Source organism: Lithobates pipiens, unplaced genomic scaffold, assembly GCF_037356315.1.
Source record: "Lithobates pipiens isolate NorthernLeopardFrog02 unplaced genomic scaffold, aLitPip1_a1.2 Scaffold_8, whole genome shotgun sequence".
Taxonomy (NCBI): domain Eukaryota; kingdom Metazoa; phylum Chordata; class Amphibia; order Anura; family Ranidae; genus Lithobates; species Lithobates pipiens.
Window position 1 is genome coordinate 595,942,321 of NW_027507903.1, and position 14,415 is coordinate 595,956,735.

The following is a 14,415-nucleotide window of genomic DNA, read 5'->3' on the forward strand; positions in this document are numbered from 1 at the left end:
TTACGGTGTTCTAAAGTACGTAGTTCAGTTAATAGGCCATTTAGTTTGGAAGCTCTGATTTTTTGAATCTTGGATTTGATTTTAATTAGGACCCCCCTTACAAATGCTTTATGTGCATTCCAATTGTTGAAAGGGCTAGTACAGTTAGGGTCATTAAGATTAAAGTATTCTTCGAGCTGTTGGGAAATTTCTTTGTGTAATTTTGGGTCTTGTAGAATGGTTTCATCGTTTCTCCAGATGCGAACTGAGACATGGGTTCTACCACATTCAATATGAATTAGAGCAGGGGCATGATCTGACCACGTAATATCAAAAATAGAGGATTGTGTAATTCTATGTAGCATGTTCTTGTCGGTAACAAACATATCTAATCTGGAGTAGGAATTAAATCTAGGGGATTAGTATGTATAAGATCTTTCACTAGCATTGAGGCAACGCCAGGCATCATATAACTCCTCTTTAATCAGGAGTTCTTTAAATTTGGGGAAAGGATTCCTAACTCCAGAAGATGTGTCTAAATCCTTATCCAAAATCATGTTGAAATCCCCACATATTAAAATGCTGCCAACTCGCATCAGCTCTATTCGGTTGAGAACTTTTTTCCAGAATCTTAACTGGTGCGAGTTAGGGGCATAGATACATGCAAAAGTAATAGGGATTTTGTTCACTTTGCACACTAGAATAAGGAACCTTCCATCAGGGTCGATAAATGAGTCATTAAGTTCAAAATCAACTGAGTCTCTTACTGCAACCATGACACCCCTTTTTTTTGCTGCGGTCGAAGAGTGCATGATGAATGGAAAGTTTTTATGGGTACAAGTAGGCATAGACAGCTTGTGGAAGTGCGTTTCTTGTACCGCTAGTATGTCCACTTTTAGTTTAGTCGCTTCTTGCCACAAAGATCGTCTCTTGGCAGGGTGATTGAGTCCCCGCGCATTAAGCGATAGTATATTAATACTCATAAGCCGTTAGCGTGAAGTGGTAGGTGCTACAACGAAATGGACTCCGTAGTACTGTCCTATAGGGTACCCCCAGTGGCAAGTGATGGAATATCTGAGAGTTCGGATTATCAATGGAGTCTTAGAAAGTTCTGTTGGAGAAGTTTGAACCTGAAAACAGGGCCAAAAATGTAAGGTACGCTGCAGGGTAGCAGAAACTCTGCATAGTCTTGTAGAAAATGAACACCCGTGACCAAACAAATGGAAAGCATAGAAGAAACTCTTCAAGGTGAGTTTGACATGAAATCTTCACCACACGTTGGTAACAACCCATACAATCCATACATACAAAGAAACCAAAACAAAGAAGTTCAGAAATTAGGTTATGTGTAATAAAATGAAATGACACAGGGAAAAAGTATTGAACATGCTAACTGAAATGTGTTTAATACTTGGTACAAAATCTTTTGTTGGTAATGAAAGCTTCCAGATGTCTCCTGTATGGAGAAACTAGTTGCATACATTGCGTATCTGTGATTTTGGCCCATTCTTCCGCACAGTCTTCAACTCTTGTAGGTTCCGTGGGCCTCTTCTATCAACTCTGATCTTTAGTTCTTTCCATAGATTTTCTATTGGATTCAAGTCAGGTGATTGGCTGGGCCGCAGCTTTATTTTCTTTCTTTGAAACCAATTGAGAGTTTCCTTGGCTTTGTGGTTGGGATCATTGTCTTGCTGAAATGTCCACCCTCATTCCATCTTCATCATTCTTCCTTCCTTCCATGATACGAAGTGTACCAGTACCGTATGTTGAAAAACAGCCCCACACCATGACATTCCCACCTCCAAACTTCACTGTTGGTATGGGGGTGTTTTGGGGATTTTCATTCATGAGCATTTGACCTTATCGTATCCAAAGAGTGCATTTTGGTCTCATCTGACCAGACTATATTCTCCCAGTATTTCACAGGCTTGTCTAAATGTTATGCAGCAAACTGATCTTTCTGATGTGCTCTACAAGTGGTCCTTGGAACTTGGACAACTCTTGTTTTCAGTCCTCTGTCAGAAATATTGTGAGAATCACCTGGTCATGGCCAGTTTATGATGAAATGAGGTTCTTTCCCCTTTCCACTCCTGGATTATGGCCCCAACAGTGCTCACTGGAACATTCAGAAGTTTAGAAATCCTTCTGTAACCAATGCCATCAGTATGTTTTGCAACAATAAAGTTGCGAAGGTCTTGAGAGAGATCTTTGCTTTTAACCATCATGAGATGTTTCTTGTGTGACACCTTGGTAATGAGACACCATTTTATAGGCCATCAGTTGAGATTGAACCAGCTGATATTAATTTTCACTGACAAGGATCAGGATTGCTTTCTAATTACTGATAGATTTCAGCTGGTGTCTTGGCTTTCCATACCTTTTTCAACCTCTCAATATTTTTTCCCTGTGGAATTCCATTTTATTACACATATCTTCATTTATGAATGTATTTATTTTGGTTTCTTTGTATGTATGGATTGCATGGGTCGTTACCAACATGTGGTGAACATTTCATGTCAATAGCACTTTTAGAAATGTATTCACCTAGAAAAATGGTGACGTGTTCAATACATATTTTACCCGCTGCATACTGTATATACTTCATTATATATATATATATATATATATATATATATATATATATATATATATATATATATATATATATATATATACATTTATATATATATATATATATACATATATATATATATGGGTACTGCGAGGATTTCATTTATTTGTGTTTTTGTTTTGTTTTTTGCATTTAATGATTATTGGTATATTGGAACTGTATAATTTTTTATTTTCCTTTTTTTCCCCCACTGTTTTTCTTTTTGTAAAAACATTTTTAAATAATAAGGCAATTGTTTGCCTTATTGTTTTTTTTTTGCACAAGAGAAGGTCCTGAATAATGAAAGGAGCATATATACTTTATATTTTGGAAGGACTGAGAGGATTTAATGCAGTTTAGTTTAATTTCTTTGTGTTTGTTATTTTTCCTTGTGCATTTTATGGTTCATTTTAAATTGTTATTTTAAAATTAATTCTAGAAAAATCCATGATAACCGTACATCTTCTCCTTTTTGCTTATTTCAAATGAAAAGACTAATGCCGCATACACACGATCGGACTATCTGGTGTACTTAGTCCGGCGGACAAACCTCGAGACTTTGAAGCAGAAGTCCGCCGGACTTTCGAGCGGACCTGCTGAACGAGCGGACCTGCCCACACACGACTGGACTTCTGGACTAGGTGCGGCGGACAAACCGCCGGACTATGGCGGAAGTCTGCCGGACTTTTGAAATGAACAGACTTGCTCACACAAACAGAGAAAAGTCCATTCATTTTGAACGCGGCTCCAGGTAGACGGGACTAGCGAAGGAATTCAATGGCGCTGCCCTCGGCGGCGAGATTGACATGTCACTGGCCCCATCACCTGGTATGGACTTAAAGGGGAAGCCCTTATCCGAGAACGCAGCCCGTCAGGAAAGGGGATGGGGACAATCGAGTGCCCCCCTCCTGAGCCGTACCAGGCCGCGTGCCCTCAACATGGGGGGGGTGCTTTGGGGAAGGGGGCCCTGCGGCCCTCCCACCCCAAAGCACCTTGTCCCCATGTTGGTGAGGACAAGGGCCTTTTCCCAACAACCCTGGCCGTTGGTTGTCGGGGTCTGCGGGCGGGGAGCTCATCGGAATCCGGGAGCCCCCTTTAATAAGGGGGCCCCCAGATATCGGTCCCCCACACTATGTGAATGTGTATTGGGGTACAATGTACCCCCACCCATTCACCTGGTGAAAAAAATGTAAATAAAACACACCACACACAAGGTTTCAAAATAATTTATTGCACAGCTCCGGGGGTCTTCTTCCGTCTTGGGGGTCTTCCCGACCAGACTCCTCCGCTATCTTCTGCTAGCTCTTTTACTAGTGGAGGAGCCCGACTTTCTTCTTCTTTATTGCCGCCCGGGGGTCTTCTTCCGACTTCGGGGGTCTTGTCTCCCTCTTCGGGGGTCTTGTCCCCCTCTTCGGTTCTTCTTGCCGGGCCTCCGCTTTCTTCCTTTAGCTCTTTTACTAGGGGAAGTGTCTTGGTCCAGGGCTTAAGGAAGCCATTCTGTCACCGCCGCCTCTTCTTCCGATTTGGGGGGTCTTGTCCCCCTCTTCGGTTCTTCTTGCCATCCTCCGCTCCTTCTTCCAGCTCTTTTACTAGCGGTGGCCCGGTCTTCTGTCGTCATCGCCGCTGTCGCCGCTGCCTTCTCTTCTTCTTCCTTGAGATGTTGACTCGACGCTGTCTCTGGCCACAATGACAGGGACGTGTTGCACGGCGACTTATATAGGGACAATGGGCGGGGTCACCGGGTGATGTCCCCGCCCATTATGATGTCACAGTCCCAGCATCCTCTTGGACTGTGACATCATAAGGGGTGGGGACATCACCCGGTGACTCCGCCCATTGTCCCTTCCCCAAAGCACCCCCCCATGTTGAGGGCACATGGCCTGGTACGGCTCAGGAGGGGGGGCGCTCGATTGTCCCCACCCCCTTTCCTGACCGGCCAGGTTGCGTTCTCGGATAAGGGTCTCATATGGACCTTGGGTGGGACCCCTATGCCGTTTTTTCGGCGTAGGGCTTCCCCTTTAAGTCCATACCAGGTGACGGGGCCAGCGAGGTGTTAATCTTGCCACCGACTTCCTTCGTTAGTCCTGGCTACCTGGAGCAGCGTTCAAAATGAACGGACTTTTCTCCGTGTGTGGGAAAGTCCGTTCATTTCAAAAGTCCTGCGGACTAGCACACAGACGGCCGGATTGTCCGCCAGACTCGCAGTCCGGCAGACAATTTTTGAGTCAAAACTACTTTCTAAGTCCACCAGACTTTTTGTGAAAAAAAGGCCGCTGGAGCTCACACACGGGCGGATTATCCGGCCGACTCTGGTCTACCGGACCAAGTCTGCCAGATAGTCTGATCGTGTATACACGGCATAAGACTAAGGATTAATAGAGGATTGGTGGGCCACGTTTTATTTATTATATGATTTCACCAACTGCAAAATTGTCGATGCAGCAAAAAACTCTCAATTTTACTACCTGAGCTGTTGAGGTACAATTTGTTTTAAAAATAAAAATAAAACTTTTAAATGTTTTTGTTGATTAGAGGCTGTTTCTGACACACAGGGACAACCTTCCCCGTAGCGTCAGAGGGGGGGGGTGGGGTAACCCGGCGACATCACCGTGTGGCCCCGGGTGCCTCTCATGGGGGCTGATCGCTGTTGGCATGCGTTTTTTTTTCTTTTTTGGTCAATCGGCGAAGCAAGAGAACAAGAAAACTTCGTGGGACAGTTTTATTTTTTTATTTTTAATAAAGGACTTGTTCCCAAGCCGTGTCATGTAATTTTTACCATTTTCACACTTTTTTTGTGAAATGGTAGGGGTACATTTGTACCCCGTTACCATTACACACAGGGGGAAAGCCGGGATCTGGGGGTCCCCTTGTTAAAGGGGGCTTCCAGTTTCCGATAAGCCCACCACTCGCAGATCCCCACAAGCACAGGGCAAGGGTTGTGGGGATGAGGCCCTTGTCCCCATCAACATGGGGACATGTTGCTTTGGGGGTCTACCCCAAAGCACCCTCCCCATGTTGTGGGCATGTGGCTTGGTATGGTTCAGGAGGGGGGGAACTCTCTCAACCCCCCCCCTCTTTTTCTGCGGCCTGCCAGGTTGCATGCTCGGACAAGGGTCTGGTATGGATTTTTTTTTTTCATTTGGAGCTGGATTTCCCTTAATATGCATACCAGACCCAAAGGGCCTGTTAATGGACTGTGGGGGAATCCCATGCTGTTTTTTTATGTTAAATTAATGAATCAATTTTTTTTTATTTTGTGCAGGGACTGTTGTAAACATGGGAAACATGAGTCACTTTACATGCATACTATAGTCCACCCCCCAGGTAAATCATTATTAGAATGACGGCTCCTGAAAAAATGTCTGTTTTTAAAACTTTTTTTTGCATTGATACATGTCCCCTGGGGCAGGACCCAGGTCCCCAAACACTTCTTATGACAATACCATGCATATAAGCCTTTAAAATTAGCACTTTTGATTTCTCCCATAGACTTTTAAAGGGTGTTCCACGGCTTTTGAATTTTCCGCGAACGAATACCCCAAATTGTTTGTTATTCGGCGAACAGGTGAACGAACACCCGATGTTCGAGATGAACTTACATTCAACATGAACATTGGCTCATCCCTAGTAGGCAGTTACATTTAAAAAAATGCAATGTAAAATTGACAAGGGACACCAACATAGTTTTTTCTTTGTTCTTAACAACTATGGGATAATGCTGTTGTGGTAACTTGCACAAATAAAAAATAAAAAAAACCCATAATAATATTATTCTTCAAATCACTAGAAAAAAAAAGCCTTTGAAAATTTGTTTGTAATAACTCCATCAGTATCACCAGCAAAGCAGCTTCATTGTTATCCCATTAAAGAAGAAGAGAATTGTGCGCTGCATTTCGAGATTTCATAATTTGCCACGTCACAAATGTTAATTCTCCATTACGAGCGCTAGTTTACAAGACTGACCGTTTCTGGCTCGTCCTTGCTTCCAAGCATGCGTGTTTGTACTTTGGACTTTTGTCCGATGGACTTGTGTATGTACGCTCAGAAAATCCGACAACACACATTTGTTGGAGGAAAATTTGAAAACATGCTAGCCAACATTTGTTGGTGGAAAGTCCGATGACAATTGTCCGATGGAGCGTACAAACGGTCAGATTTTCCACCAACAGCCTGACAGCCAATATGTCAGAAAGTCCGATCGTGTGTACGAGGCTTTAGTGTAAAATGTATAAGCGGCAATGCCACTTTTTTTGGAGCACTGAGAGGATTTAGAGTATTTTGGTTTAATTCCTTTGTATTTGTGTTTTGTTTGTTTTGTTTTCTTTTTTGCTTTTTATGGTTATGTGTATATTATCTCTTTTTTTTCCCACTATTCTTCGGTACAAGATGAGACTATTGAGGGCCTGTTTTCTTGGCTCAAAGAAAGGTCCATGATATTGAAAGGAGTCTGTAACCCTCATAAGCCATTTCAAGCTCTTTGCATCCTTAAAAGCCACCTTCATTTTTACCTTACTCATTGATTCCCATTAATTCTGTCAAAATGGTGAAATTTTATAAAACATTTCCTGATTCATTTCCTTTAATTGAAAATAAATATTTCTCAATTTTACTCACCTCTCCTAATTACTAGAACGTGCTCACTACCTGAACCGATACCAATAATCAATGTAGAGAAAAAAGTATTTTAAACTAGAATTTTTTTGAACCCGCACCTTTACATACCCGATCCTCTGCTCCCCTGGTACTCAGCACTCTCTCGTGCTATGGAGGGACCCAAGACTGCTGGAGGACTGCTGGAGCATGAGGAAGAAGATGCTGCAGAGCCCGGACCAGCAGTGTAGAGGAGCGGAGGAATGGGTCTATTTTTCCAAAAAAACATGGAGTTCAGCTTGGTACAATGGAGTTGGTGTCTGTTGGGATCTAGAATATATCTACACCTACTGTACAGATATCACCGACTTGTGTAGACAGGTACTCACACAGCTTCAATTTCCACAGGAAATGTCTCTTCGTTAGCATACATAAAACTACGATCTGGTTTTATCTTGACTTCAAAAGATGGCAACACTGGAAATAGGAAAGGTAATATTATTTTAAATAGGCATGTTTTAAAAATAGGCAATTAAATCTACCTGTTCTGTCCCACTTAGGGCCAGTTTACACCACAGACCGTGTTTTTTACCTGCGTCGCAAATGGTGTGAACAGGCTCTTGTACAATAGACATTTTTTCTGTATTGTATTGAACTGTATTATGTTTTTATTTTGTTGACGTCTAGTGGTGGTTTAGAGCCACTACAACTTGTTTACGTATGTGATTTGATATCTCCCTCGGTCCTCCCCTCCTGTTTAATGTTAGTTAATTCACTCATAGCCAGACCTTCCTTGTTTCTACCATGTTTCCTTGGTCTGCGTTAGTACTTTTACTTCAAATGACTGGAAAATCATCCTCTGGAGGGTCTGTGGCGCTACAACTAGGCAAACAAGGCAGTTGTCTATGGTGACAAGAAAAAGAACTGCTGCTCCAGGTGTATAAAGATAAGGCTGATTGGAATATCTTGCAGAGTGCTAGCCCTGACCCACCTCTGTGGGAAACTTGGAAAGAAGAAAGATATGGCTGCACATCCAGAACTTCCGATTGCCTTTTATTTTGTTTCACAAAGATAACACCAAAGACACCAAACTGTGGTCACGTAGACACGTTTTACACATACATCTTGTGCTTAATCATTACCGATTAAGCACAAGGATTAAGCACAAGATGTGTCTACCTGATGCCCATTTGGTGTCTTTGGTGTTATCTTTGTGAAACAAAATAAAAGGCAATGGGAAGTTAGTTGGATGTGCAGCCATTTCTTTCTTCTTTCCAAGTTGTCTATGGTGCACTTCCCACCTAGGGTGCAGCCACAGTCAATAGTTTCAGACTATCCTCTGTGCGGTGTCTGTGTGATCCCCAGTGAGGAGTGTGGCTTCTGTGCCCACATGTGCTGGCAGATTGAAATGCAGAGCAGGGATGTCGTAGACTGGCCTATGTTTGTCTCCTCTGCGCTCTACAGCCATGATTACACACTGACACACACTGAGGAGGAGGGGGAGATTTACAGCCATTTAATCTTCCTATAGCAGCCATCTTCAATTCATCCCCTCCTCCATCCCTGGGATCAGAGTGATGCCAGTGTCAGCTTTCTGCCTGCCTCCCACCCTGGGCACTGTGAAGCCGTTGCCAGGCTGTGTGCAGCCATTGGAGAATGGGGTGGCATTGTGGACAGAGACAGAATTTACCCAGGAAATCCCCATGACCTCATCGTCCATCAGGGGGGAAGATCTGTTTTAGGGTGCTGGAATTGGGGGGGGTATTTTTAATGGTGCTGCAGCAGTGTATTTTTTAACACACTCCCATCTGCAATAGTGTACTGACTGTGCTGACTATCGGCTTTCAATGTGGAAGTGATACAAGTGACTGTTCAGGCATTGATCACTAACACAATGTGCTGCACCCCCCATGCGACCCCCCCATCCCTGCCATCCATGTTTACCAGGCTCAGTCTTCCACAATCCCACCTGCGGGCCTGGTGCAGTCATGGGAGGGGTCCGAGAAGGATAGCACATCCGTCCTCTGAGCCTCCCTCCTGAGGAAAGACCAGGAAGTGACGTGTATGATGTCACTTCCTGGACCGGTGTTCCGTCCGAATCAGTGACACATCAGATTTGGTAACGGACGTGACGTTCCGCCGTGGCCATCTTGGTACACCCCGTACTCATCTGCAGTAAGCCTAAAGTCAGAAGTCGGCAAGCGGACATCTTTTACACCCACTGAAGCCTTGCATTTTACACTTATTTTTACCAGTGAACTGAGCGTATATACTGAAATACAGTATTTAATGATCTGTGACACTGTTTTGATGTTGAATTTAAAAAGCAGCGGCAAGCCTGCTGATCTCACAGGTTTGCTAATCGGACAGAACACAGCTGCTTTTACAATTCAACATCAAAACAGTCAGACAGATATAAAAATCTTGTATTTCAGTATCAGTTTACTGGTAAAAATAAGTGTGAAATGGAAGGCTTTGTGGGTGGAAAAAGATGTCTGCTTGCTACCTTCTAACTGTAGACTTAATGCGGCCAAGTGCAGGGTATACCAAGATGGCTGTGACTGAAACCTCACTTCCATTACCAGATCTGACAGGTTGCCTAATCTGGCAGAACACCGGCACTGTCATTCCACAGGAGCTGTGCTTGGGGAAGCAGCTAAGGAGCTGGCCACTTCAACCCCCTTCACAGCCAAGTGTTCCAGTGAGCGTGGGGGGGCAGAGCAGAGAGCCACTGGCTGACAGTCACCAATTCTCTGCTCACGGAGCTGTGAGAACTGAGCAATCTTCTCTTGATGTATTTAAAAAATAACAGTTCCACCTGGATTGGTTGAGATATTGATTCTACTATTAATCTGTCCTGCTGACTATTTTATTACCTTAGAAAATGAACATTGGACAGATATAAATGGGCATCTAAGATACACATAGCCATATGTAAGGTTGACCTCACACAGGTGTCAAAGGGGCAGTAAAAACAGGCTGTTGATGCTCATTCTGACTCCCCCCCCCCTCCCAACGGCCTATCTACAAGTTACCCAACAGCTGCTCATGTCTGTACATTTTGCCACAGTGTGGTAAGTTTAACTTGGCATATCACGTTTGGCAGGGGGTACCATTTGGAATGGAGTCAATGGAACCGCTCAGGAAGTGTACATCAATGGCTTGGGCCCTCTTGTTTAAAAATTGGGCAACCCAGTTGCCGACACTGTGTGTGTGTGTAAGAAGTTGGCCAAACAGGTATATATGAAATATGAATAGATTTCCTTACCGTACTCTTTCACTTCAAAGTTGGTGGTGTATTCTTGAAATGTGCCGTCATATCTGGTGGAGATGGTCCAGACGCCAAGACTAACATGAAAGAAAGCTTAGATCATTGTCTGATTTGACCAATTTTACCTTCTTTGTTTAACCACTTGACCACTGGGCAATTAAACCCCCTTCCTAACCAGACCAATTTTCAGCTTCCGATACTCTCACATTTTGAATGGCAATTACTCAGTTGAAATTTTTGTCCTTTTTTTTCACACAAATAGAGCTTTCTTTTGGTGGTATTTAATCACCACTGGGTTTTTTGTGCTATAAATCAAAAAAGACTGAAAAAGAGTATTGGTGAGTATTGACAGAGTATTGACGAGTATTGGCTTATTATTGGCAGAATATTGGTGAGTATTTCAGAGTATTGCAGGGTATTGGCAGAGTATTGCAGGGCATTGGCAGAGTATTGCACATTACTGCAGAGTATTGCACAGTATGGGCACAGAGCAGCTTTGTGGGCACTACAGATCCAGCCCACAGTGCTGCTACAAACGATCTCTTTGTAGCTGGCCAGCTAAAACCTGTCCTAGGTTGCTAATGTGATGCACATGCATATATAGCTGGACCTGCTAATAAATTTAATAGAGTTTATATGCTCACATGTGAGAGATAAAAACAGTTATTTACTGTGACGTTATACACGAATGTCATATAACAGTTGTATATTGTGTTCACAGAAGCAAACAAGAAACATATACCTTTTAAGATTCATTATATTACAATAAAAGGTAAACTCAAAGACACAGCAAAATTGAAACCAGAAAGTTAAACCTTTTTGACTCATCAGGAGTTTTGGCCAATCACAGCCAATCTCATACTGCTCAAGAGTGTTGGCCAATCACAGCCAGCCTTACACCTATTATTTTGTCTGCAAATTACCCAGCACATGGCTAGAACTCATTACACCAGAGAGAGAGGATCTGTACAGATTAAAGATCCAACAGAGTTCAGTGTTATGGAAGCAAGTGGCCAAAATAGGTATTTAATACAGTTATATATGTTACTATTGTTAAATAATGTGATTAGAACTGTATACTGAACTAATTATGTGTTCACTTGTAGTTCCAACAGACAAACAAGCATTATCAAACAAGCATTATCAAATAAACAAGCAAGCAAACAGACATAATAGCAAGCGTTCATACAAACAAAACTATTTCTTGAGCTACAGATATACCTCTCAGAGAGATCATAAAATGTCTAAAGTATTTAAAGTGAAAGTACAGATACTGAAGAGAGAAATATATCTACCATTTTATGTAGAATGACAAGATTGAACAGTTGAACCGCTGTTTGTTATATGTTCAACACATGTTTGTACATGCACTGCCTGCTGCTAAATTGTCAGTGTTATATATGAAGAAAATAAATTATGTAAAGGGAAAACTAGTGCGCTTCACCTAATATGTTATAGGAAGGCTAGATATAAAATAGATGTACATAGGAAGCAGCCAGCATAAAAGCAGTGATCTCAGCACCAAAAATAAGGCCGCGTACACACGGGCGGACTGTTAGCCCAACCTTGTCCGCTGAACAGTGTTTGGGCGGACAGTCCGCTCGTGTGTGGGCTTTCAGCGGACAGTTTCAGCGGACAGTTGGACGGACAAAGTCTTTCGGAAATTCCGAAAAACTGTCCGCTGAAACTGTGTTTGAGCGAACAGTCCGCCCGTGTGTGGGCCTGTCCGCTGTACTTTCGAAATGAGCGGACTGTTCCCGCTCGGAAAGTCCGCCCATTTCGAGCGCGTGTACAGGTAGGCGGGGCCCGCGAAGGAGACGTCGCGGGCTCCGCCGCCTGGAATGGGCTTAAAGGGGAACCCCAACGCCGAAAAAAATCGGCGTGGGGGTTCCCCCAAAGTCCACACCAGACCCTTGTCCGAGCACGCTACCCGGCCGGCCAGGAAAGGGGGGCGAGCGAGCGCGCCCCCCCCCTCCTGAGCCGTACCAGGCCGCGTGCCCTCAACATGGGGGGGTGCCTTGGGGAAGGGGGGGCCGCGCGGCCCCCCCACCCCAAAGCACCTTGTCCCCATGTTGATGAGGACAAGGGCCTCTTCCCGACAACCCTGGCCGTTGGTTGTCGGGGTCTGCGGGGGCGGGGGGCTTATCTGAATCCGGGAGCCCCCTTTAAGAAGGGGGCCCCCGGATACCGGCCCCCCACCCTATGTGAATGAGTATGGGGTACAATGTACCCCTACCCATTCACCTGTGAAATAAAGTACAAAAAAAAACACAACACAGGGAAAAAATATTTTATTGCACAGCTCCGGGGGTCTTCCGTCTTCGGGGGTCTTCTCGCCGGACTCCTCCGCTATCTGTGTGTAGCTCTTTTGCTAGCGGAGGAGTCCGGCTTTCTTCCTCCCCGCCGCCGGCCTCTTCTCCCGACTTCGGGGGTCTTGTCCCCCTCTTCGGTTCTTCTGCCGGGCCACCGCGCCTTCTTGTAGCTCTTTTACAGGCGGTGGCCCGGTCTTCTGTCGCCGCTGCCTTCCGTTCTTCTGTCGCCGCCTTCGGTTCTTCTGCCGGGCCACCGCGCCTTCTTGTAGCTCTTTTACAGGCGGTGGCCCGGTCTTCTGTCGCCGCTGTCGTCGCCGTCGCCGCCGCCGCCGCCGCCGCCGCCTTCCGTTCTTGTTCTTGTTCTTCTTCTTGTTCTTCTTCTTCTTCTCCTGGAGATGTTGACTCGACGAGCTCTCCGGCCGGAATGCCAGGGACACGCTCCGCTGCCACTTATATAGTGACAATGGGGCGGTGTCACATGGTATATGTCACATGGGTTGGTCACATGGTGACCCCGCCCCCTTACGATGTCATAGTCCCCATGTGACATCAACCCATGTGACCAACCCATGTGACATATACCATGTGACACCGCCCCATTGTCACTATATAAGTGACCGCACAGCGCGGCTCTGGCATTCCGGCCGGAGAGCTCGTCGAGTCAACATCTCCTGGAGAAGAAGAAGAACAACAAGAAGAAGAACAAGAACGGAAGGCGGCGGCGACGACAGCGGCGACAGAAGACCGGGCCACCGCCTGTAAAAGAGCTACAAGAAGGCGCGGTGGCCCGGCAGAAGAACCGAAGAGGGGGACAAGACCCCCGAAGTCGGGAGAAGAGGCCGGCGGAGGGGAGGAAGAAAGCCGGACTCCTCCGCTAGTAAAAGAGCTACACACAGATAGCGGAGGAGTCCGGCGAGAAGACCCCCGAAGACGGAAGACCCCCGGAGCTGTGCAATAAAATATTTTTTCCCTGTGTTGTGTTTTTTTTGTACTTTATTTCACAGGTGAATGGGTAGGGGTACATTGTACCCCATACTCATTCACATAGGGTGGGGGGCCGGTATCCGGGGGCCCCCTTCTTAAAGGGGGCTCCCGGATTCCGATAAGCCCCCCGCCCGCAGACCCCGACAACCAACGGCCAGGGTTGTCGGGAAGAGGCCCTTGTCCTCATCAACATGGGGAAAAGGTGCTTTGGGGTGGGGGGGCCGCGCGGCCCCCCCTTCCCCAAGGCACCCCCCCATGTTGAGGGCACGCGGCCTGGTACGGCTCAGGAGGGGGGGGGGCGCTCGCTCGCCCCCCTTTCCTGGCCGGCCGGGTAGCGTGCTCGGACAAGGGTCTGGTGTGGACTTTGGGGGAACCCCCACGCCGATTTTTTTCGGCGTTGGGGTTCCCCTTTAAGCCCATTCCAGGCGGCGGAGCCCGCGACGTCTCCTTCGCGGGCCCCGCCTACCTGTACACGCGCTCGAAATGGGCGGACTTTCCGAGCGGGAACAGTCCGCTCATTTCGAAAGTACAGCGGACAGGCCCACACACGGGCGGACTGTTCGCTCAAACACAGTTTCAGCGGACAGTTTTTCGGAATTTCCGAAAGACTTTGTCCGTCCAACTGTCCGCTGAAACTGTCCGCTGAAAGCCCACACACGAGCGGACTG

General features: G+C 45.7%; 1 protein-coding gene across 1 annotated transcript in view; it reads right to left on the reverse strand.

Annotated features, from left to right (window-relative positions):
- The window catches only part of LOC143962293 (complement C3-like), a 298,490-nt gene that overhangs the window by 250,352 nt on the left and 33,723 nt on the right, over window positions 1-14,415 (reverse strand). The window contains 2 exon segments of the mRNA XM_077471596.1: window positions 7,570-7,657; window positions 10,449-10,528. Of these exon segments, the coding sequence (XP_077327722.1) occupies window positions 7,570-7,657; window positions 10,449-10,528 (168 nt within the window).